Source organism: Bos mutus, chromosome 6 (genome assembly GCF_027580195.1).
Source record: "Bos mutus isolate GX-2022 chromosome 6, NWIPB_WYAK_1.1, whole genome shotgun sequence".
Classification (NCBI taxonomy): Eukaryota; Metazoa; Chordata; class Mammalia; order Artiodactyla; family Bovidae; genus Bos; species Bos mutus.
Genome location: NC_091622.1, coordinates 64,581,459 through 64,603,895, shown reverse-complemented (window position 1 = coordinate 64,603,895; position 22,437 = coordinate 64,581,459). Strand labels below are relative to the sequence as shown.

General features: G+C 34.9%; 1 protein-coding gene across 1 annotated transcript in view; it reads left to right on the top strand.

The window, feature by feature from the left end:
• Window positions 1-22,437, top strand: part of GABRG1 (gamma-aminobutyric acid type A receptor subunit gamma1) — a 93,493-nt gene that overhangs the window by 20,308 nt on the left and 50,748 nt on the right. The window contains exon 2 of the mRNA XM_005892924.2: window positions 4,927-5,075. Within this exon, the coding sequence (XP_005892986.1) occupies window positions 4,927-5,075 (149 nt within the window). The remainder of the gene's footprint in view (window positions 1-4,926; window positions 5,076-22,437) is intronic.

Here is a 22,437-nt window from a genome sequence, read left to right as displayed (position 1 = left end):
TTCATAAATGAATGTATCTATGTACATATATATACCTTTTATTGAGAGAAAATAAATTATTTGAAGGAAATCATGTAACTGTATTTCAGTAGTATATACTCTTTAAGTTAAATACAGCAAAATAATTATGAATGAACATTAAAAATCTGTTAATATACCAGAAGTATAAAATTTGTATACTGTGGTAATATATAGTATATAATATAATACAGTATATAATATAATATATTACAGTATATAATATACAGCACATAATATATACAGTATACAATATAATACAGTATATAATATATAATAATTTGTATACTGAGACCCCCAAGTCTCAGTAGCTTACAAAAGGGATAAAATTATATACTCTAGTAATAAACTACTCCCAAATCTTAGTGACTTACAATTCTAAATGTTTATTTCTCACTCAGGCCACGTGTCCATTGTAGGTCAACTGTGGCTCTGTTCAGGTTGCCTTTACTCTGATAGACAAGTCATGGAGTAGTAGCCTCTGAGTGTGTCTGGGTCTTTTCACAGAAGGACAAGAGAGATATGGTGAACATGCATTGACATTAGATCTTCTGCTTGGCAGTGGCACACGTTACATATTCCATTAGCCAAAACAAACTGCTGAGCCAAACTTGAGTTTAGTGGGTCAGGGATGTATAATTCTCTTTGAGAAAGGAGAACTCAGGTCACATAACCAAGTTAGAAGCCAGTGAAGTGAAAACTATAATTATCTGACAGGAAGAAGATGAGAAATATTGAGAAGACTAATACATCCCATTATCTGTTAATAACTATCAATATAATAACTGTGAAGATGAAATGAGGCACACATATTTCAAAGGTTAAGTTTTTATTTACAATGTTAATTTATACTGTTTAAAGGATAAAAAGGGTGAATGTTAACTAAACTTACTGTGGTAGTCATCTTGCTGTATACATAGATCAAATCGTCGTGTTGTATACCTTAAATATATACCATGTTGTAAGTCAATTATGTATCAATAAAACTGGAAAAAAATGATAAAAGAGTTAAGGACTGCATTAGCTAAGATGTTTAGGTCCACAGCAAAAGACAGCTGAATGAATAGTGTAGAAATGACAACTAAAGCTATTATGATAAACTTCAATATCTATTGTGGGAGGGAAGCCCATCTCTGAAACATATATAAGTAAATAATGTATTATAGATTTACCTAATTTTACCAATAAAAGTTTATATATATATATATATATTTTCACTGGGGACTAAGATTTACTAAAGATGAGTGTAAGTCTAGCATGATTTCACTCAAAGATGGTAAAGAATCTGTGTGCAATGTGGGAGAGCTGGGTTAGATCCCTGTGCTGGGAAGATTCCCTAGAGAAGGGAACGGCTACACACTCCAGTATTCTGGTCAGGAGAATTTCATGGACTATACCATGGACTGGCAAAGAGTAGGACACAAGTGAGTGACTTTGACTTTTCAAAGATAAATATATTACAACTGAGGCTTCCCAGGTGGCACAGTGGTAAAGAATCTACCTGCCAGTGCAGGAGATGCAAGAGATTTGGGCTCAATCCCTGTGTTGGGAATATCCCCTGGAGTAGGAAATGGCCACCCACTCAAGTATTTTTGCCTGGAAAATTCCATAGACAGAGGAGCCTAGTGGCTAGAGTCCAGGGAGTCACAGACAGTTGGACATGACTGAGAGACTGAGCTCACACACACACCCACCCACTCACACACACATATTACTACCACAATATGTTTCTAATATAATTCATAAGTAAATTGAAGCTTTATGCTTATTAAACACACAGGTTAACAGGAAGCATTAGCTGTAGGACCAGGGTTTGAGTTTCAGTTTTGCAAACAAATGAGTTTGTGCTTTCTTTAGTTCCCTACAAACTTCAGTTTCCTCTTTATAAAATAAAGGCAGTGGGTTATTTGATCCCTAAAGTCTAAATTCTAGTCCTAAAATTGATAATCAGAGTTTTCAATCATGTATATATGAAGAGTGAGTCATTCACTTAATGATTTGAAAACACAATTTTCAACCAAATTGTTGGAATAAATGTCTGGGGTCTGGGTTCTTCTGACTTAGAAGGAAGAAGCATCAGTTTGGTCAGTTCAGTCACTCAGTTGGGTATGACTGTTTGCAACCCCATGGACAGCAGTACTCCAGTCTTCCCTGTCCAACACCAACTCCTGGAGCTTACTCAAACTCATACCATTAAGTCAGTGATGCCATCAAACCATCTCATCCTCTATTATCCCCTTCTCCTCCAACCATCAATCTTTTCCAGCATCACGGTCTTTTCAAATGAGTCAGTTCTTCGTATCAGGTGGCCAAAGTATTAGAGTTTCAGCTTCAGCATCAGTCCTTCCAATAAATATTCATGATTGATTTCCTTTAGGATAGACTGGTTGGATCTCCTCACTGTCCAAGGGACTCTCAAGAGCCGTCTCCAACACCACAGTTCAAAAGCATCAATTCTTTGGTGCTCAGCTTTCTTTATAGTCCAACATGACTATTGGAAAAACCATTGCTTTGACTAGATGGACCTTTGTTGGCAAAGTAATGTCTCTGCTTTTTAATATGCTGTCTAGGTTGGTCATAGATTTTTTTCCAAGGAGCAAGTGTCTTTTAATTTCATGGCTATAGTCACCATCTGCAGTGATTTTGGAGCCCCCCAAAATAAAGTCTGTCAATGTTCCCATTGTTTCACTGGCTATTTGCCATGAAGTGATGGGACTGGATGCCATGATCTTAGTTTTCTGATTGTTGAGCTTTAAGTCAACTTTTTCACTCTCCTCTTTCACTTTCACTAAGGGGCTCTTTAGTTCTTCTTCGCTTTCTGCCATAAAGGTGGTGTCATCTACGTATCTGACATTATTGAGATTTATCCCAACAGTCTTGATTCCAGCCTGTGCCTCATCCAGTCCACCATTTCTCATAATGTACTCTGCATATAAGTTAAATAAGCAGAGTGACAATATGCAGCCTTGATGGACTCTTTTCCCAATTTGGAACTGTCTGTTTTTCCATGTCCAATTCTAACTGTTGATTCTTGACCTGCATACAGATTTCTCAGGAGGCAGGTAAGGTGGTCTGGTATTCCCATCTCTTTCAGAATTTTCCACACTTTGTTGTGATCCACACAGTCAAAGACTTTGGCATAGTCAATAAAGCAAAAGTAGATATTTTTTCTGGAGCTCTCTCGGTTTTTCGATGATCCAGCAGATGTTGGCAATTTGATTTCTGGTTCCTGTGCCTTTTCTAAATCCACCTTGAACATCTGGAAGTTCACAGTTCACATACTGTTGAAGCCTGGCTTGGAAAATTTTGAGCATTACTTTGCTAGCATGTGAGATGAGTGCAATTGTGTGGTAGTTTGAGCATTCTTTGGCATTGCCTTTCTTTGGGATTGGAATGAAAACTGACCTTTTCCAGTCCTGTGGCTACTGCTGAGTTTTCCAAATTTGCTGGTATATTGAGTGCAGCACTTTCACAGCATCACCTTTTAGGGTTTGAAATAGCTCAACTGGAATTCCATCACCTCCACTAGCTTCGTTCATAGTGACCCTTCCTAAGGTCCACTTTACTTCTTATTCCAGGATGCCTGCCTCTGGTGAGTGATCATACCATCGTGATTATCTGGGTCGTGAAGATCTTTTTTGTACAGTTCTTCTGTGTATTCTTGTCACCTCTTCTTAATATTGTCTGCTTCTATTAGGTCCATACCATTTCTGTCCTTTATTTTGCCCATCTTTGCATGAAATGTTCCCTTGGTATCTCTAATTTTCTTGAAGAGATCTCTAGTGTTTCCCATTCTATTGTTTTCCTCTGTTCTTTGCACTGATCATTGAGAAGGGCTTTCTTATCTCTCCCTGCTATTCTTTGGAACTCTGCATTCAAATGGGTATTTCTTTCCTTTTCCCCTTTGCCTTTTGTTTCTCTTCTTTCACAGCTATTTGTAAGGCCTCCTCTGACAACCATTTTGCCTTTTTGCGTTTCTTTTTCCTGGGGATGATCTTGATCACTGTCTCCTGTACAATGTTATGAATCTCTGTCCATAGTTCTTCAGGCACTCTGTCTATCAGATCTAATCCCTTGAATCTATTTGTCACTTTCACTGTATAATCATAAGGGTTGTCACTTCCATTGTATGATATTAAGGGATTTGCTTTAGATCATACCTAAATGATCTAGTGGTTTTCCCTACTTTCTTCAGTTTAAGTCTGAATTTAGCAATAAGGAATTCAAGATCTGAGCCACAGTCAGCTCCTGGTCTTGTTTTTGCTGACTCTATAGAGCTTCTGCATGTTTGGCTGGAAAGAATATAATCAATCTGATTTCGGTTGACCATGTGGTGATGTCCATGTATAGAGTCTTCTCTTGTGTTGTTGGAAGAGGGTGTTTGCTGTGACCAGATGTATTTAATACTTCTTCCTTTTATTCTTTGAACTCTATTTCACTCATCTTTCCTTGTCTTCTTTTTTATACTTGCATTTTAAATACATTTACTAGACTAATTATTGTAACTTTTCCTATATATATTTACCTTTTAATTTTTATTTTACTGTCTGGTTTAGAATCACTGTATATGACTCTACAGATTGTGATCTGCACAAATCTAGGGCCACTACTTACACTATTATCTGCATGATCTCTGTCATTGTAAATAACAGTTGTGGGATGGGAAAATTTTATTATATTAATATACACGATTATTCCTTGTATTGATTTCTTCATTTTTGAATATTATTGAAACAGGACAGTTCATATGATGAAGGTATTAGGTATTAGGCTTACTTAGTATAAGATATTTCTAATGCTTTTTTTCACCTCTTATTACTCCCATATACAATTATAGCAACCTTAAACTATTTTTTAAAATCCTCCTTTGACTGAACTATCATACAAATTTTTCTTTGAATTCCTTAGTGTTGATAAAGCAGATGATGAAGATGATGAGGACTTAACAGTGAACAAAACTTGGGTCTTGGCACCAAAGATTCACGAAGGAGATATAACACAAATTCTCAACTCCTTGCTTCAAGGCTATGACAATAAACTTCGCCCAGATATAGGAGGTAAGTTTGAGTAATCATTCTTGGATTTTAGTGCCTATGAAAGCCACACTTGCTGATGTTATTTTAATCATATCTCATATTTTTTGATTTTCTGACAAATGTTATAAACTGCTAGGTTTGACAGTTATTAGTTGGACTGGTACTGCTTCAAAAGATTCACAGTTTGATGTGGGAAGAAAGATATCTAAATATTTTTTATGTCATTATTTTACAACTGCTACAACAAAGGGTGAAATGGCAAAGTTTTGATAAAATAGCCATCAAAGTTTTGATGAAATGCTGAGATATTTCATTAAACAGAATATTTCAAATGTAACTAAGAGTTCTAATTCTGTAAAGTACTGCTGCACTGTATTAGATAATGTAGAATTATAAGCCTTGAGAGTATATTTAGCGTAGGTAATCCAGTTTTGTTCTTCTTTGTCAAAATTGTTAGTCTCAGTTCTGTGCATTTTTGTATACCTCTTATAACATGATTAACTTCTGTTTCTCCTGTGACAATTTAAAACAAAGGAGCAAAATACATTAATAAGTCAGCAAAAATTTTTATTGAAATTGTATTCAATCTATGATCAATATAGGGAAATTGAAATGTTACCATATTGAATTTTTCCAAACCAAATTCATGATCATCATATATCCTTCTATAGGTATTCTATTTTTATTAATGTTTTCTGAAAGAAGTTCTGAACATATTTTGCTAGATGTAATTATCTGTATTTGGAGTTTTTATATAAGCATAAATTTTTTTTAAATTTTATTTTGTAAGTGTTTATTAGCAGCATATGGAAATATGATAGACATTTTGCTATCTATTGTAGCCTCAGCAGCCTTGCTGAATTTATCAACTTTATTTATTGAATGGTGATTATTACAAATAATGACTACTTTGCAAATAGTGTCCATTTTTCAACTAATGAATTTTTACTTCATTTTCAAAAATTTTGCTAGGGCTCTTTCTTCCTCCCTAATGTTTAAAATGATTTCTGTGCATCTTTCGAAGCAATCATATTGATCATATTTTGCTGTTTATTCTACTTACCATTTGTTTTATAAATTTGACTGATTTTTAAAACATCAACCAAATTTGCATGCTTATATGTCACTTGGTTGTTACATGGTAAGATATTTAATATATCACTAGATTCAATTTGATAATATTTTATTTTAGAATTTTATATATATGTTCAGGAAGAAAATTAGTTATTTTGCTTAAAAAATTTTTTTTTCAGTTATAGAGTCAAGATTATGCTAGCATCTACAAATGAGTTATGGTTCCCCATTTTTCTCTTCACTGAAAGAGTTATTTAAAATGGATACTGTTTCTTTTAGAAATTTGAAAAGATTATTTGGTAAAATCATGTTGACCTAGAGTTTGCATTTTAGGAAAAATTTTTAACAGTTCCATTATTTCAATAATCAGTTTTGGTGGGCTTTCAAGGAATTTAAATTTACTAATGTTAAATTGTTTCATAAAGCTTTTGTGATATTTTTAGTGATTTTTAGCACTAAGGATTTTTCCCCTTTATCACTCATACTGATAAACTATTCTTTCACTTATGAATAAATCTTGAAGGACTTAAAACTTTTTATCAGTTGTCATAAAATCAAATATTGGCTTTGTCAAATTTCTTAAATGTCACTATTTTGTTTATTATGTTAATTTATTTTTTGTTTATTTAATTTCCTGTGTTCCTACATTGATTTAAATATTTCATTTCAAAATAGAATTTAGACTTAGTAAAATACTATATGGGCTTCCCTGGTGGCTCAGCAGTAGAAAGAATTCTCCTGCATATAGAGGAAATGTGGGTTCAATGTCTGGGTCAGGAAGATTGCCTCGAGAAGGAAATGGCAATCCATTCTAGTATTCTTGCCTGGAAAATCCCATTCACAGAGGAACCTGGAGGGGTACAGTTCATGGGGTTGCAAAGAATCAGACATGACTAAGTGACTCAACAACAAAATGCTATCTATGCATGGAATTCCCATAAACCTTTAAATGTACTGTTAACATTTATGTAATCATAGAACCATTACCTAAATCAACGAACTAGTAGTATCAATACGATAATATTAACTAATCTATAGACCTATTCAAATGATGCTGGATACTTCACTAATGACCCTTTTTCTAGTTCAGAACCCTAACCAAGATCACACATTGCATTTTGTTCTCATGTCTCCATACTCTCCTCCAATCTGATATAGTTTCTCAGTTTTCTTTTTGGTACATGAACTTGATAACTTTAAAGTATATTAGCCAGAGTAAACCACTCAATTTGTCTGATATCTTCATTATTAAATTGTGCTTATGCATTTTTGCCAAGAATACCACAGACTGATATTTTGTGCTTTTCTGCACGTGTGCTCACAAAATGAAGCAGGGCAAAGGCTAACAGAGTTTTGCCAAGAGATGCACTGGTCACAGCAAACACCCTTTTCCAACAACCCAAGAGACAAATCTATACATGGACATCACCTGATGGTCTATACTGAAATCAGATTGATTATAAACTTTGCAACCGAAGATGGAGAAGCACTATACAATCAGCAAAAACAAGACTGGGAACTGACTGTGGCTCAGATCATCAGTTCCTTATTGCAAAATTCAAACTTAAATTGAAGAAAGTAGGAAAAATCACTAGGCCAGTCGGGTATGATCTAAATCAAAGGCCTTACAGTTATACAGTGGAACTGACAAATAGATTCAAGGGATTAGATCTGATAGAGAGATTAGATCTGGTAGACCAAAACAATCCCAAAGGAAAAGAAATTCAAGACAGCAAAGTGGTTGTCTAAGGAGGCTTTACAAATAGCTGAGGAAAGAAGAGAAGCGAAAAGCAGGGGAAAAGGGAAGGATATACCTGAATGAATGCAGAATTCAAGAGAACAACATGAAAGAAAAGAAGACCTTCTTAAATGAACAATGCAAAGAAGTAGAGGAAAACAATAGAATGGGAAAGAGTAGAGACCTCTTCAAGAAAATTTGAGATATCAAGGAAACATTTCCTACAAGAATGGGCACAATAAAGAACAGAAACAGTAAAGACCTAACAGAAGCAGAAACAATTAAGAAGAGGTGGCAAGAATATACAAAAGAACTATACAAAAATGTCTTAATGACCCGGATAACCACTATGGTGTGTTCAGTTACCTAGAGCCACACATCCTGGAATGTGAACTTAACTGGACCTTATGAAACATTGCTATGAACAAAGCCAGTGACGTGATAGAATTCAAGCTGAGCTATTTAAAATCCTAAAAGATGACACTGTTTAAGTGCTACTTTCAATATGTCAGCAAATTTGGAAAACTCAGCAGTGGGCACAGGACTGGACAAGGTCAGTTTTCATTCCAATCCCAAAGAAAGGCAGTGCCAAAAAATGTTCAAACTACCATAAAATTGTGTTTATTTCACATACTAATAATGTTATGCTAAAAAACCTTCAAGCTAGGCTTCAGCAGTACATGAACTGAGAATTTCTAGATGTACAAGATGGATTTAGAAAAGGCAGAGGAACTAGAGATCAAATTGCCAACACTCATTGGATTATAGAAAAAGCAGAGGATTTATAGAAAAACATCTACTTCTACTTCATTAACTATGTTAAATCCTTTGACTATGTGGGTCACAACAAACTGGAAGATTCTTAAAGAGATGGGAATAACAGACCACCCTACCTGTCTCCTGTGAAGCCTGAAGCAATAGTTAGAACCTTACATGCATCAACTTACTGGTTCAAAATTGTGAAAGGAGTATGACAAAGCTGTGTATTGTCACCCTGTTTAACTTACATGCAGAATACATCATGTGAAATGCTGGGCTGGATGAATCACAAAGTGAAGTCAAGATTGCTGGGAGAAATATCAGAACCTTAGCTATGCAGATAGTGCCACTCAAATGGCAGAAAGCAGAGAGTGTCCTGATGAGGGTGAAAGAGGAGAGTGAAAATGCTGGCTTAAAACTCAACACTCAAAAAATTAAGATCATGGTATCTGGTCCCATCACTTCACAGCAAATAGAAGGAGAAAATGTGGAAGTAGTGACAGATTTTATTTTCTTGGGCTCCAAAATCACTGTAAATGGTGACTGCAGCTACAAATTTAAAAGACGCTTGCTCCTTGGAAGAAAAGCTATGAGAAACCTAGACAGTTTATTAAAAGCAGAGACCTCACTTTATTAACAAAGGTCCCTATAGTCAAAGTTATGCGTTTTCCAGTAGTCATGTATGGATGAAAGAGTAGAACCATAAATAAGGCTGTGGTGGTTTAGTCGCTAAGTCATGTTTGACTCTTGTGACCGCATGGACTGTAGCCTGCCAGACTCCTCTCTCCATGGGATTCTCCAGGCAAGAATACTGGAGTGAGTTGCCATTTCCTTCTCCAGGAGGTCTTACCTGCCTGGAAATCGAACCCTGATCCCCTTTATTGCAGGCTGATTTACCAGCTTTACCAACTGAGCAATGAGTGAAGCCCCCTAATGAAGGCTGAACACCAAAGAATTGCTGCTTTTGAATTGTGGTGCTAGGGAAGACTCTTTAGAGTTTCTTGAACTGCAAGGAGATCAAACCATTCAATCCTTAGTGAAGTCAACCTTGAATATTCATTAGAAGGACTGATGCTGAAGGTGAAGCTCCAATACTTTGGCCATCTGATGCAAAGAGCCGACTCATTACAGAAGACCCTGATTCCACTTTTTGTAGAATGATATTTAGAAACCAAAATCTGGGTTCTTGGTGGTGGTAGTGGTTTAGTTACTAAGTCATCCGACTCTCACGATCCCATGGACTGTAGCTTGCCAGGCTCGTCTGTCCATACCATTCTCCAGGCAAGAGTACTGGAGTGGGTAGCCTCTTCCTTCTCCAGGGAATCTTCCAAACTCAGGAATCAAACCTGGATCTCCTGTTTTGCAGGCATATTCTTTACCAACTGAGCTATGAAGGAAGATTCCCTGATTGCTCAGTTAGTAAAGAATCTGCCTGCAATACAAGAGACCCTGGTTGGATTCCTGGGTTGGGAAGATCCCCTGGAGAAGGGAAAGGCTACCCATTCCAGTACTCTGGCCTGGAGAATTCCATGGACTGTATAAGTCCATGGGGTCGCCCATGTCAGACACCCCTACAAGGGTCCTTGGTATATTCATTAATATTGAGGGTCATTGCTTCTTGACTTCATTGGACAGATGGAGAAAATATATGTTCTACCTACACATTCACACATTCCTGTGTATATCCATATGTACATGTATTATGAACCATGAATCCAAACCTTTCACTTTTCCTTATTTATAACTTCTTTTTTCCAACAAATAGGTACCTGGTTCTCATCTTCCCATTGTATATTTTCTTATTTGTTCAATTCTAATAAATACATAAAGTTGTTCTATAATTTTAACAGGTCTATTAAAAATTAACTAACATGAATAAAGCATTCGTATACAATTAGTTTTGTATTTATCTTTGAAGTCTGTAATGAAAACACTGTTCCCCAAAATTACTTAGTTCTGTTCTTCCCTATCCCCATTCAGTGTTGTTATGTTACCCATTTTTTACCAGTTTGGTTTCAGTGTTACTGATTATATTCCACTTTGAATGGAATCCAACTATGTTTACTTTAAGCATTTGTATGGTTTTATTTCATTTAATTCCCTAATGCACTCGAACTTTATCCTGTGAATGGTGTAAAGTATGAATCTAATTTTTATCTTTTTCAAATGGCTTTTCTGTTGACTCAGCATGATTTATTAAAAAGTCAATCTTTGCTTCCATTATGTGAGATGTCAACTGTATATTGTATTTTCTTATGTATTTTGGTTATTTATGACCTTTCTATTCCATTTTCTTACTTGTTTTTCTATTTATTTGCCACTACACTACATTAACAGTAGAGATTCAACAGTATTTTGGTACTTGTAATGCCTTTAAAGTATTTTAATGCCTGACCTAAAGCTAGCCCCACCTCATATTTTCACTTTAGTTTGTTTTTCCTTTTAAGTTTTCCTGGCTATTGTGTGTCTTTATATATATATATATATATATATATATATATATATATATATATATATATGAATGAGGTTTATTCCTGTATATAGGAACAACAACAAGTTTAGTTTCACTTGAAAAAGATTTGTTGGTATTTTTATTGAGATTCTGTCAAACTTATGAATTAACTTTGGGAGAACTAGCATCTTTATAATATTGAGTCATTTAAAACAGGAACATGGGCTGTCTTTCTAAATCTTCATGCTTATTTTCTATCTCTCTGGAATGTTTTAAGATTTAGTCATTGATTTTTGTCACATTTGTTAAATTGAATCCTAAACATTTAAGTTTTTCTTCCATAAATGATAGTTCCTCAAACATAATATCCTCTGATTATTGTTTTTGTATTTTAGTGCTATTGATTTATGAATGTTTATTTTATATCCTTTTAGCTTAATCAATTTTTATTAGTTTAAGCATTATTTCTTTTCAAAATTTTACTATCATACCATATGCAAAAAAATCTTTTTTCTTTACCAATTCATATGAAACTAATTGAATTCTCTTGTCTAAAAACATTACAATGTCTCATAGTCTAATATAATAAATAATAACGGAGATAATGGATAACTTTTCCTTGTTCTCATTCTTAGGGAAATGATTCAAGTATTCCTTTATATGAATAGTCACATTAAGAACTTATCCCTTGATTCATTTGATTTAGTTTTAAAATCAAGAATCAGTGTTGAAATTTTTCAGTCTTTTTCAACATTTATGGACATAAGTTTGAGTTTTACCCTCCTTAAATCTATTAGTATGGTATATAATAGTAATTGAAACTATTTGAATTCTGGATCAATAGTTTCTTACTAATTCTTACTTTCTTACAAATTCTTACTAAATATTGATATTTTAGTAAGATACTGATCTTACTAAAGATAAAGATGTTTGAATTCTGGACTAAGACACTTATCAAGGTGTTGGATTCTGCTTACTAATATATTATTTAGTATTTTTGCATTGGTATTTATAAGTGATATTCATTTTCCATTTTATTTTTGAGTAACGTTTTCATATGTTTTGTTACCCTTTTACATTTGTTTCATGAAAGGGTATTTTCCTTCATTCTCAAAGGTCTAGCACTTTTTAAAATTAATTTTTATTTGAGTATAGTTGATTTATAATGTTGTGTTAATTTCTGCTGTACAGCAAAGTGTGTCAGTTGTATGTATACATATATCCATGCTTTTTTAGATCTATTTCCATATAGGTCATTGCAGAGTATTGAGTAGAGTTCTCTGTGCTATTTATTAGATTCCTATTAGTTATCTATTTTATGGATAGTAGTGTATATATGTGAATTTCAATTTTTTCCAATTTATCCCTCCCTCCCTCCCACCTGCTTCCCCCTTGGGAACCATCAGTTTGTTGTCTACATCAGTGACTCTATTTCTATTTGTGAATAGGTTCATTTGTACATTTTTTTTAGATTCCATATATAAGCGACATCATATAATCTTTATTTCCTTCTGTCAGACTTACTTCACTGAGTATAACAATCTTTAGATTCATCCATGTTGCTGCAGATGGCTTTATTTATTTATTTTTTATGGCTGAGGAATATTCTATTGTATATATGTACCATATCTTCTTTTTTTATTTTATTTTTAAACTTTACAATATTGTATTGGTTCTGCCATATATCGAAATGAATCCCCCACAGGCATACGTGTGTTTCCCATCCTGAACCTTCCTCCCTCCTTCCTCCCCATACCATCCCTCTGGGTCGTCCCAGTGCACCAGCCCCAAGCATCCAGTATCGTGCATTGAACCTGGACTGGTGACTTGTTTCATATATGATATTATACATATTTCAATGCCCTTCTCCCAAATCATCCCACCCTCTCCCTCTCCCACAAAGTCCAAAAGACTGTTCTATACATCAGTGTCTCTTTTGCTGTCTCGTAGACAGGGTTATTGTTGCCATCTTTCTAAATTCCATATATATGTGTTAGTACACTGTATTGGTGTTTTTCTTTCTGGCTTACTTCACTCTGTATAATAGGCTCCAGTTTCATCCACCTCATTAGAACTGATTCAAATGTATTCTTTTTAATGGCTGAGTAATACTCCATTGTGTATATGTACCATAGCTTTCTTATCCATTCATCTGCTGATGGACATCTAGGTTGCTTCCATGTCCTGGCTATTATAAACAGTGCTGTGATTAATGAGGTACCATTTCACGCCAGTCAGAATGGCTGCGATCCAAAAGTCTACAAGCAATAAATGTTGGAGAGGGTGTGGAGAAAAGGGAACCCTCTTACACTGTTGGTGGGAATGCAAACTATTACAGCCACTATGGAGAACAGTGTGGAGATTCCTTAAAAAACTGGAAGTAGAACTGCCTTATGATCCAGCAATCCCACTGCTGGGCATACACACTGAGGAAACCAGAATTGAAAGAGACATATGTACCATATCTTCTTTATCCATTCGCCCTGTTGATGGACATTTAGACTGCTTCCTTGTCCTAGCTGTTGTAAATAGTGCTGCACTAAACATTGGGGTTGGGTTTCCCTGGTGGCTTAGCATTAAAAGAATCCATCTGCAATGCAGGAAATGCATGCAGGAGATGCAGGTTCAATCCCTAGGTTGGGAAGATCCCCTGGAGAAGGAAATGACAACCCACTCCAGTTATTCTTGCCCAGAAAATCCCACAGACAGAGGAGCCTGGCAGGCTACAGTCCATGGGGTCAGAAAAGAGTCAGACATGATCTGGCAACTAAACAAAAATGAAAAGAACATTGGGCTACATGAATCTTTTCAAATCATGCTTTCCTCCAGATATCTACCCAGGGGTGGGACTGCTGGATCGTATGGTAGCTCTATTTCAGATTTGAAAGGTTGTTGCTGAACGAAAAGACGCCAGGATTCTTGGCCTCTGGAGGAGAAGAATTCAATCTTGGGCCAGAGACGAGGCTTGATCACTCAGAGCTTTTGTGTAATAAAGTTTTATTAAAGTATAAAGGAGATAGAGAAAGCTTCTGACATAAGCATCAGAAGGAGGCAGAAATAGTACCCCCCTGCTAGTCTTCAACTGGATGTTATATAGTGACTAGCAGTCTGTCAATGAAAGAAAGGAATGTCTTAAAACTCAGAATGGCACCAGGCCCCTCATCCATAAAATGCATTTTGGGATAATCTTGGCACCAGATGATTCATCTCGGGCCATAAAATGATTGACTTGAATCTTGTAGAAGGGCAGATTACCATAAAAATAGTTTTGTTTACATAAATTAGGGGAACAATATCTGAGTATAACATACTGGTTTGTCAAGTAGGTTCTGAGCCATTAGGAGGAACCTGACTTGAAGACAGAGTTTGGGGTAAATGCATAGTACATTAACATAGCTTAAGACAAACATTTCCATAAGAGAAATGCATTGGTTAACTCAAGGTTTGAGAATAGTTAACTTCAGGTGAAACCAGGGGTCATTATGGCAACATAGTATTTTAAGAGAAACCTCCTTTTAAATTTGTATAGAGAAGGAAAAAAATTTCGCTAGTTTGTTTCCTCCTGCTGATTAAGAGAGATAAAAATGTCTGACACTTGCAGCCTATTTCCTCCATTTGGAGACCCCTGGCCTTCCTGCCTGTTACCCTCTGAGTTTTTAAAGGAGCTTCCATGCTGTTCTCTGCAGTGGCTGTATCAATTTATATTCCCACCAACAGTGTATATGCCCTTGTTTCCACACCCTCCCCAGCACTTATTGTTTGTAGATTTTTTGATGATGGCCATTCTGACTGGGGTGAGATGATACCTCATTATAGTTTTGATTTGTATTTCTCTAGTAAACAATGATGTTGAATGGGGCCTAATTAAACTTAAAAGCTTTGACACAGCAAAATAAACCATAAACAAAATGAAAAAACATCCCTCAGAGTTGGAGAATATATTTGCAAATGAATTTACTAACAAGGGATTAATTTCCAAAATATATGAACAGCTCATGGAGCTCAATATAAAACAAGCAAACAACCCAATCAAAAAAATGGCAGACCTAAATAGACATTTCTCCAAGGAAGACATACAGATGGCCAAGAGGCATGTGAAAAGATGCTCAACAAAGGTCTAACACTTTCTTTGTCCAGGTGTTGGCATTGTCTGACTCTTGGAAATTTGGTAGAATTCCATATAAATTCATCCAGGTCTTGTGCTATTTGGAAATAGTTAATCTTTTGATCATTTTTTTTCTCTGCTTCAATGTTTAGTTCCCATTTGTTATTTCCTACTTCATATTTTGTATTATTACCCCATTTTTTCTAATCATGAAAATTATGAGTAGTGGGATTTTTTCAGGATTTCCATTTATAATAATAGCAAATGCATTCTAGTGTTTTCTATTAACTATCTCATAATTCCTACTCTGTCTTTATTATAACTTTCATTTTATTTTGTTTATTTTATTTTGTATTGTGTTTTTTGAGCTTGAAATTTAATGATTTATTTTCCCTCTTTAAGTTTTGATGTGTTACTATTTGTGTTTCCTTTTTTTTTTTCTTCTTCTTCCCTGTATATTTTACCTCATAAATGTTGTTTGTTTTTGTTTAGTCATTGTGTCTGACTCTTTTGTGACTTCATGGACTGTAATCCACTAAGTTTCTGTCCATGGGATTTTGCAGGCAAGAATACTGGGAAGGGTTGCCATTTCCTTTTCCAGGGGCCCTTCCAGACCCTTCTAGATTGAACCTGCATCTCCTGAATTGCAGGCAGATTCTTTTACTGCTGAGCCACCAGAGAAGCAAAGGTGGCTGCATTTTATTTAGTGTAGAAAAATTGTGTGTTATAGCTTCATACTGACTTGTGGATTTAAACATTAAAAAGAGAACTTACTTGTCAGCTATTTGTCACACCTATAACGTTTTTTTGGGGTTCCCTGATGGCTCAGTGGTAAAGAATAAAAACTGCCTGCCACTGCAACAGACACAAGAGACATGGGTTCAGTGCCTGGGTTGGGAAGATTCCCTGGAGGAGGAAATGGCAACCTGCTCTAGTATTCTTGCCTGGAAAATCCCATGGACAGAGGAGCCTGATGGGCTACAGTCCATGGGCTCTCGAAGAGTCAGACATGACTGAGCATAGCAGATCACAAGGCTTTTTGACTTACATTTTCCTTTATCTAATATCAAGATATTGCTAATCCTAGTATTCTTACTGTTTCCACTTGCCTGTATCTTTTTGTCTTCATTAATTTTGCCTCTGTTGATCACTTTGTTTTAGCTATGTCGCTTGTATGCACCATGTCATTAGGTCTTGTTCTGTAGTCCAAGATAAAGACAATTTGTTTTTTTTCTTTTAACAGATCATTTGATTCCATTATATTTGTCAATATGACTGATAGGTTTGTTCTCAATTCTTTCATAACATTTTAGTCATAGTTACTGTCTTTCTATATGAGATTGGATTATTTGCACTTTAATTGATAATGTTTATATTTTAGTATTTTCAAACCTTTATATTTTTGTTCTACTTTACCTTTATAGTTTTAACTTTCCTAATGGGCTTAGTCCCCTTTTTTAAAGTCTTTGATCTTTCTATTATCAGATGATTTTGGTATAATTTAACTCCCACCTATTATCCATGAAACAGCAAGCTTTTTCTAGGTTTTAATTTTTCCTCTCCAATGCTTTATTATTTTTAGTTAACATATTTTCTGCTTTACAACAACATATAACAACTGTAAATAGTCTCACATCCTTGTCTCAGTCTTTGTTTTAGTATTTGATCTGCATGGATATGTGTTAAAAGGCTCATCATTAGCATTTTTTTCTTCTGCTATTTTCCCAGTTCTCTCCAATCTAGTATATATTTTTAGAAGTTTTTCTACATTGAAAACTCTTTTTCATTGACCCAGTGCTTGAAGGACACATTGGCTGCATATAATATTCTTCGTTCAGGCTTTCTTTCACTGAGTTTTCTTTTATTAGACTGTTTCAGAGTTGATGTGCTTCGTGTGTTTCTTTTAAATATATATATATATTTGAGGTACAGTATTGTGTCAAGTGTACTACTTTGTGGTTGGCATTTCTTTACATTATGAAATGGTCACCATGATACATTTAGTAATTGTCTGGTCCCATAAAATATAAAACTATCATTGATCATATTTTTTATGCTTTATATTATATACCCATTCATTCTATAAATGTAGGTTTGTACCTCTTAATCCCTTTCACCTATTTTGTCCCTAACCCACCACTCTCCTTTCTACCAATTAACTGTTTTCTGTATCTATTAGTCTGCATTTGGCAGGGGAGGGGGGGGAAGGGTTGTTTGCCTGTTTTTTAGATTACACATATGAGATTAAATTTACTTTGTTTTACTCTGACTTGTTTCACTTAGCATAATACCCTCAAAACCTACCCATATTGTTGCAAATGGCAACATGGCTAGTGATGTTGAACGTCTCCAAATGGATTAAATGCCTAAATGTAAGATGGGAAACTATAAAACTCCTAGAGGAAAACACAAGTATATTAGTCTTTGACATAAATCATAGCAAGATTTTTTCAGATCTGTCTCCTAAAACAAAGGAAATAAAAGAAAAACTAAACATATGAGGCCTAATTAAACTTAAAACTTCTGCACAGCAAAGGAAATCAAAAACAAAATGAAAAACTACTAAATAGGAAAAAAAAATATTTGCAAATTATCTGACTGAACCATCTCATATAACTCAGCATCAAAAATGAACAACCCAATTAAAAAATGGGTAGAATAACTATCTTTAATTTTTTAAACACCCTCCAGACTATTTCCTGTAAAGTGACTCTACCAATTTACATTCCTACAAATAGTTCCCTGGGTTTTCCAGATGGTGCTAGTGGTAAAGAACCTATCACCAATGCTAGAGACACAAGAGACACGGGTTCAAAGTTTGGGTTGGGAACATCCCCTGGGGTAGGAAATGGCAACTCGCTCCAGTATTCCTGCCTGGAAATTCCATGGACGGAGGAGCCTGGTGGGTTACAGTCCATGGGACCACAAAGAGTTAGACATGATTGAGTGACTGAGCACACACACTTACAACAATACACTAGGGCTTCTTTTTCTCTACATCCACACCAGCACTTGTTATTTCTCGTCATTTTGATAAAGCCCTCTTGCAGACATGAGGTGATAACTCAATGTGGTTTTGATTTGTATTTCCTTGATATTAGTGATGCTGGACATTTTTTCATATGTGTGTCTTCTTTGGAAAAACATCTATTCAGTTTCTCTGCCTGTTTTTTAATTAGGTTTATTTTTTTTGAAGTTGAGTTGTAGTGTCATTTTTGAGAAAATCTAATGCCAATACAATTTTCTTGCCCTGGTTATTGATTCAATCTCTGTTTTATGAAAGCTAGAGGACTTTATGGATTTTTTCTTTGTCTTTCAGCTGAATACTTTCGTTAAGATGTATCTTAGAGTTTTTCATTTTAGGTAACATTTTTTTCTGGGTAATCAATGTCTTTTTAAAATGCAATTTCAGGTTTTCTTTCTGGATAGATTAAATCTGGATAGATTTAATAGATTTATTTATTTATTGCATTATAGTGTTGAATATTGATTTTCTTTGACTGTTTTGGTTTTCTTTTTAAGCTACAATTACAGGCGTGTTAATCATAGCTTTCTATTTTCTTTCATTCTCTTTGAATTCTCTCTTTAACTCATTTATATTCTCGATATTTTCCTCGTTTTTTATTCATTATTTTTAGTTTATTTATTTATTTTTCTATCTTATAATATTGTATTCCATTTCTTTCCTAAGTTCAATAAATTTCCTATTCATCTCTTCCTATGTTCATGTTTGTGTTGGGGGAATGGCACATTTTTAGTTTCTGAATTTATGATACAAGGAAGTTTTTCTTATCCCAGAGTGACTGCTTGACTGTGTGTACCTGTTTTTTTTTTTTTTTTTAACTTCCTGCTTACGTGTATTGAGGGGATTTTCCACAGTTAATTTGCATTGGATCTTGATTTCTTATTTCTTCAACATTTTAGTATGGATCCTTTCCTTGCTGTTTTCCTATTTCTTTTTGATGTTTATGAGTGTTTTGCAAGATTACTAGTTTATCGTTATTTCTTATGTCAGTAGAGCAAAACCTCAACTTTGAATGGATTTGTTGTTGTGGGTGGTGTATATTTGGTTGGTGGTGAGTGAGGGGTTGCATGGTTTCCAATATATTGGCTCTGTTTTTTTTGTTGTTGTACGATCAATTTTATCCAGATTTTATTTTCCCTCAGTTCATTCCCTCTTTTGAATTCATCATCTAGTTATAATTTTATTTTCTTTTGACATTATCTTATTATATGTACAATTGTTTATCAATTTTAGTGATTAAAATATGCCTTCTTTATTAGATTTACTCATACATTAGTAACTTTAGCATGATTTGAGGACCTCACAAGCCATTTACTACATAAACTCTAGTCCTTATTTTTTTTGCTATTACATTCACATATTTTCAGTCTATATTTTGAAATACTAAAAGAAACTATTATTTTTAAATGTTGAACAACAATTAACTTTAATCAAGAAATTACTCTTTCTGATATTCTGTCCTCTTTTCAGTAGTGTATTTCCATTTAGAAACATATGCCGTGTAGTATTTCTTTTGGTGTAAATCTCCTGGCAAAAATTTACTTCAGTTTTTATATTAAAATATTTTTGTGTGGTCTTCAGTTTTTAATCATATTTTCAATGTATGCAAAACCCCAGAATGGCTATTATTGCCTTTTCAAAATTTATACACATTACTCCATTTTTTTTGATTATTTCTGTTGAAAATCACTTTTAAACATTAGTAACTTTTAAATCAACTTTAGGCATTTTATCAAATTTGACATCATCTCATCAATTTTCTCATAGTTGTATTAAAGTCTCTGATAATCACAATAATTTGTTATTTGTGTACCTTTCAAAAATTTTTGAAAATTTTATGTCTTGGTTAAAGGTGATTTACTTCTGTTTCATGAAATGTGTGTTAATTTTTTATTGAATGCCACGACATATTTAAAACAATAGATATTCTAGATGATGTTATTTCCTGCAAAGTTGATGTAATTTTGCTTGTGTAGTCAGGGTGAGTTTGGCCAAACTTCATTTGGCCAAAATTGGTGTATTTCATTTTGTAAAACTTTTATTTCTCCTAGAGCACAGTCATTTGAAATTTCTCAACTTATAGCCTGAGAGTTGTACTAGGATTCCCTCTCCTTGGTGGCCCTAGACTTCTCTAAATAGCTGAGATCTCTACATATTAATTTAGAGTTCAGAAGCTGATTTAATATTTGTTTCCTCAGCATCACACGTGCACATACACAATTTAGGAATTAGTACATGCCTTGAGGGAAAGTTGATTATGGATTGTCTGATTTAATTCCCTGTGGGGCAGGTACAAGTTCTAAGCCACTGTATTTTGTTTAGACACTATTGCTGTACAATGACAGAACATATATACCAAGGGGAAGAGTGATCAAAGAATAGCATAGAACTCACATCTGCATTTTAAAGTTGAGAAGCAAACATATACATAATGACTATTTTATAGGTAGGAGTATAGGAATGCTTTTGCTGTTGTTCATAGGCATTTTAAATTGCTCATTTCTTTGACTTGGAATTGAGGATGCTTCTCTATATCTTTCACCTGTGTTACCTACTTTCATCAACAATTTAGTCTGGATATATGTACTGCTAGTGGCCAAAAAACTGGCAAGCTGTCTCTGGTCCAGGTATTTTCCTTTTATGTGAATGGTACCCATAAGAAAATAAAATCTCCTAGACACCCTCTTCCAACAACACAAGAGAAGATTCTACACATGGACATCACCAGATGGTCATTACTGAAATCACATTGATTATATTCTTTGCAGCCAAACATGGAGAAGCTGTATAAAGTCAGCAAAAACAGGACCGGGAGCAGACTGTGGCCCAGATCACAAATTTGTTACTGCAAAATTCAGACTTAAATTGAAAAAGTAGGGGAAACCACTAGACCAATAAGGTATGACCTAAATCAAACCCATTATGAATATACAGTTGAAGTGACAAATAGATTCAAGGAATTAGATCTGATAGACAAAGTTCCTGAAGATCTATGGATGGAGGTTTGTGACATTGTACAGGAGGCAGTGATCAAGACCATCCCCAAGAAAAAGAAATACAAAAAGGCAAAATGTCTGTCTGAGGAGGCATTACAAATAGCTGAGAAAAGGAGAGAAGTGAAGGCAAAGGAGAAAAGGAAAGATATACCCATTTGAATGCAGAGTTCCAAAGAATAGCAAGAAGAGATAAGAAAGCCCCTTCAGTGGTCAATGCAAGAAATAGAAGAAAACAATAGAATGAGAAAGACTAGAGATCTCTTCAAGAAAATTAGAGATTCCAAGGGAATATTTCATGCAAAGATGAGCACAATAAAGGACAGAAATTGTATGGACCTAACAGAAGCAGAAGATATTAAGAAGAGGTGGCAAGAATACACAGAACAACTGTACAAAAAAGATCTTCATGACCCAGATAATCATGATGGTGTGATCACTCACCTACAGCCAGACATCCTGGAATGTGAGGTCAAGTGGGCCATAGGAAGCATCACTATGAACAAAGCTAGTGAAGGTGATGGAATTCCAGTTGAGCTATTTCAAATCCTAAAAGATGATGCTGTGAAAGTGCTGCACTCAATATGCCAACAAATTTGGAAAACTCAGCAGTGGCCACAAACTGGAAAGGGTCAGTTTTCATTCCAATCCCAAAGAAAGGCAATGCCAAAGAATGTTCAAACTACCACACAATTGCACTCATGTCATACGCTAGTGAAGTAATGATCAAAATTCTCCAAGCCAGGCTTCAACAGTACATGGATTGTGAATTTCCAGATGTTCAAGCTGCATTTAGAAAAGGCAGAGGAACCAGAGATCAAATTGCCTACATCTGTTGGATCATCAAAAAAGCAAGAGAGTTCCAGAAAAATATCTGTTTCTGCTTTATTGAGTATGCCAAAGTCTGACTGTGTGAATCACAGAAAACTGTTGAAAAATCTTAAAGAGATGGAAATATCAGACCATCTGACATTCCTCCTGAGAAATCTGTATGCAGGTCAGAAAGCAACAGTTAAAACTGGACATGGAACAACAGACTGGTTCCAAATCGGGAAAGGAATACATCAAAGCTGTATATTGTCACCCTGCTTATTTATCATATATGCAGTGTACATCATGAGAAAAACTGAGCAGGATGAAGCACAAGCTGGAATCAAGATTTCTCAGAGAAATATCAGTAACCTCAGAAATGCAGATGACACCACCCTTATGGCAGAAAGTGCTGCTGCTGCTAAGT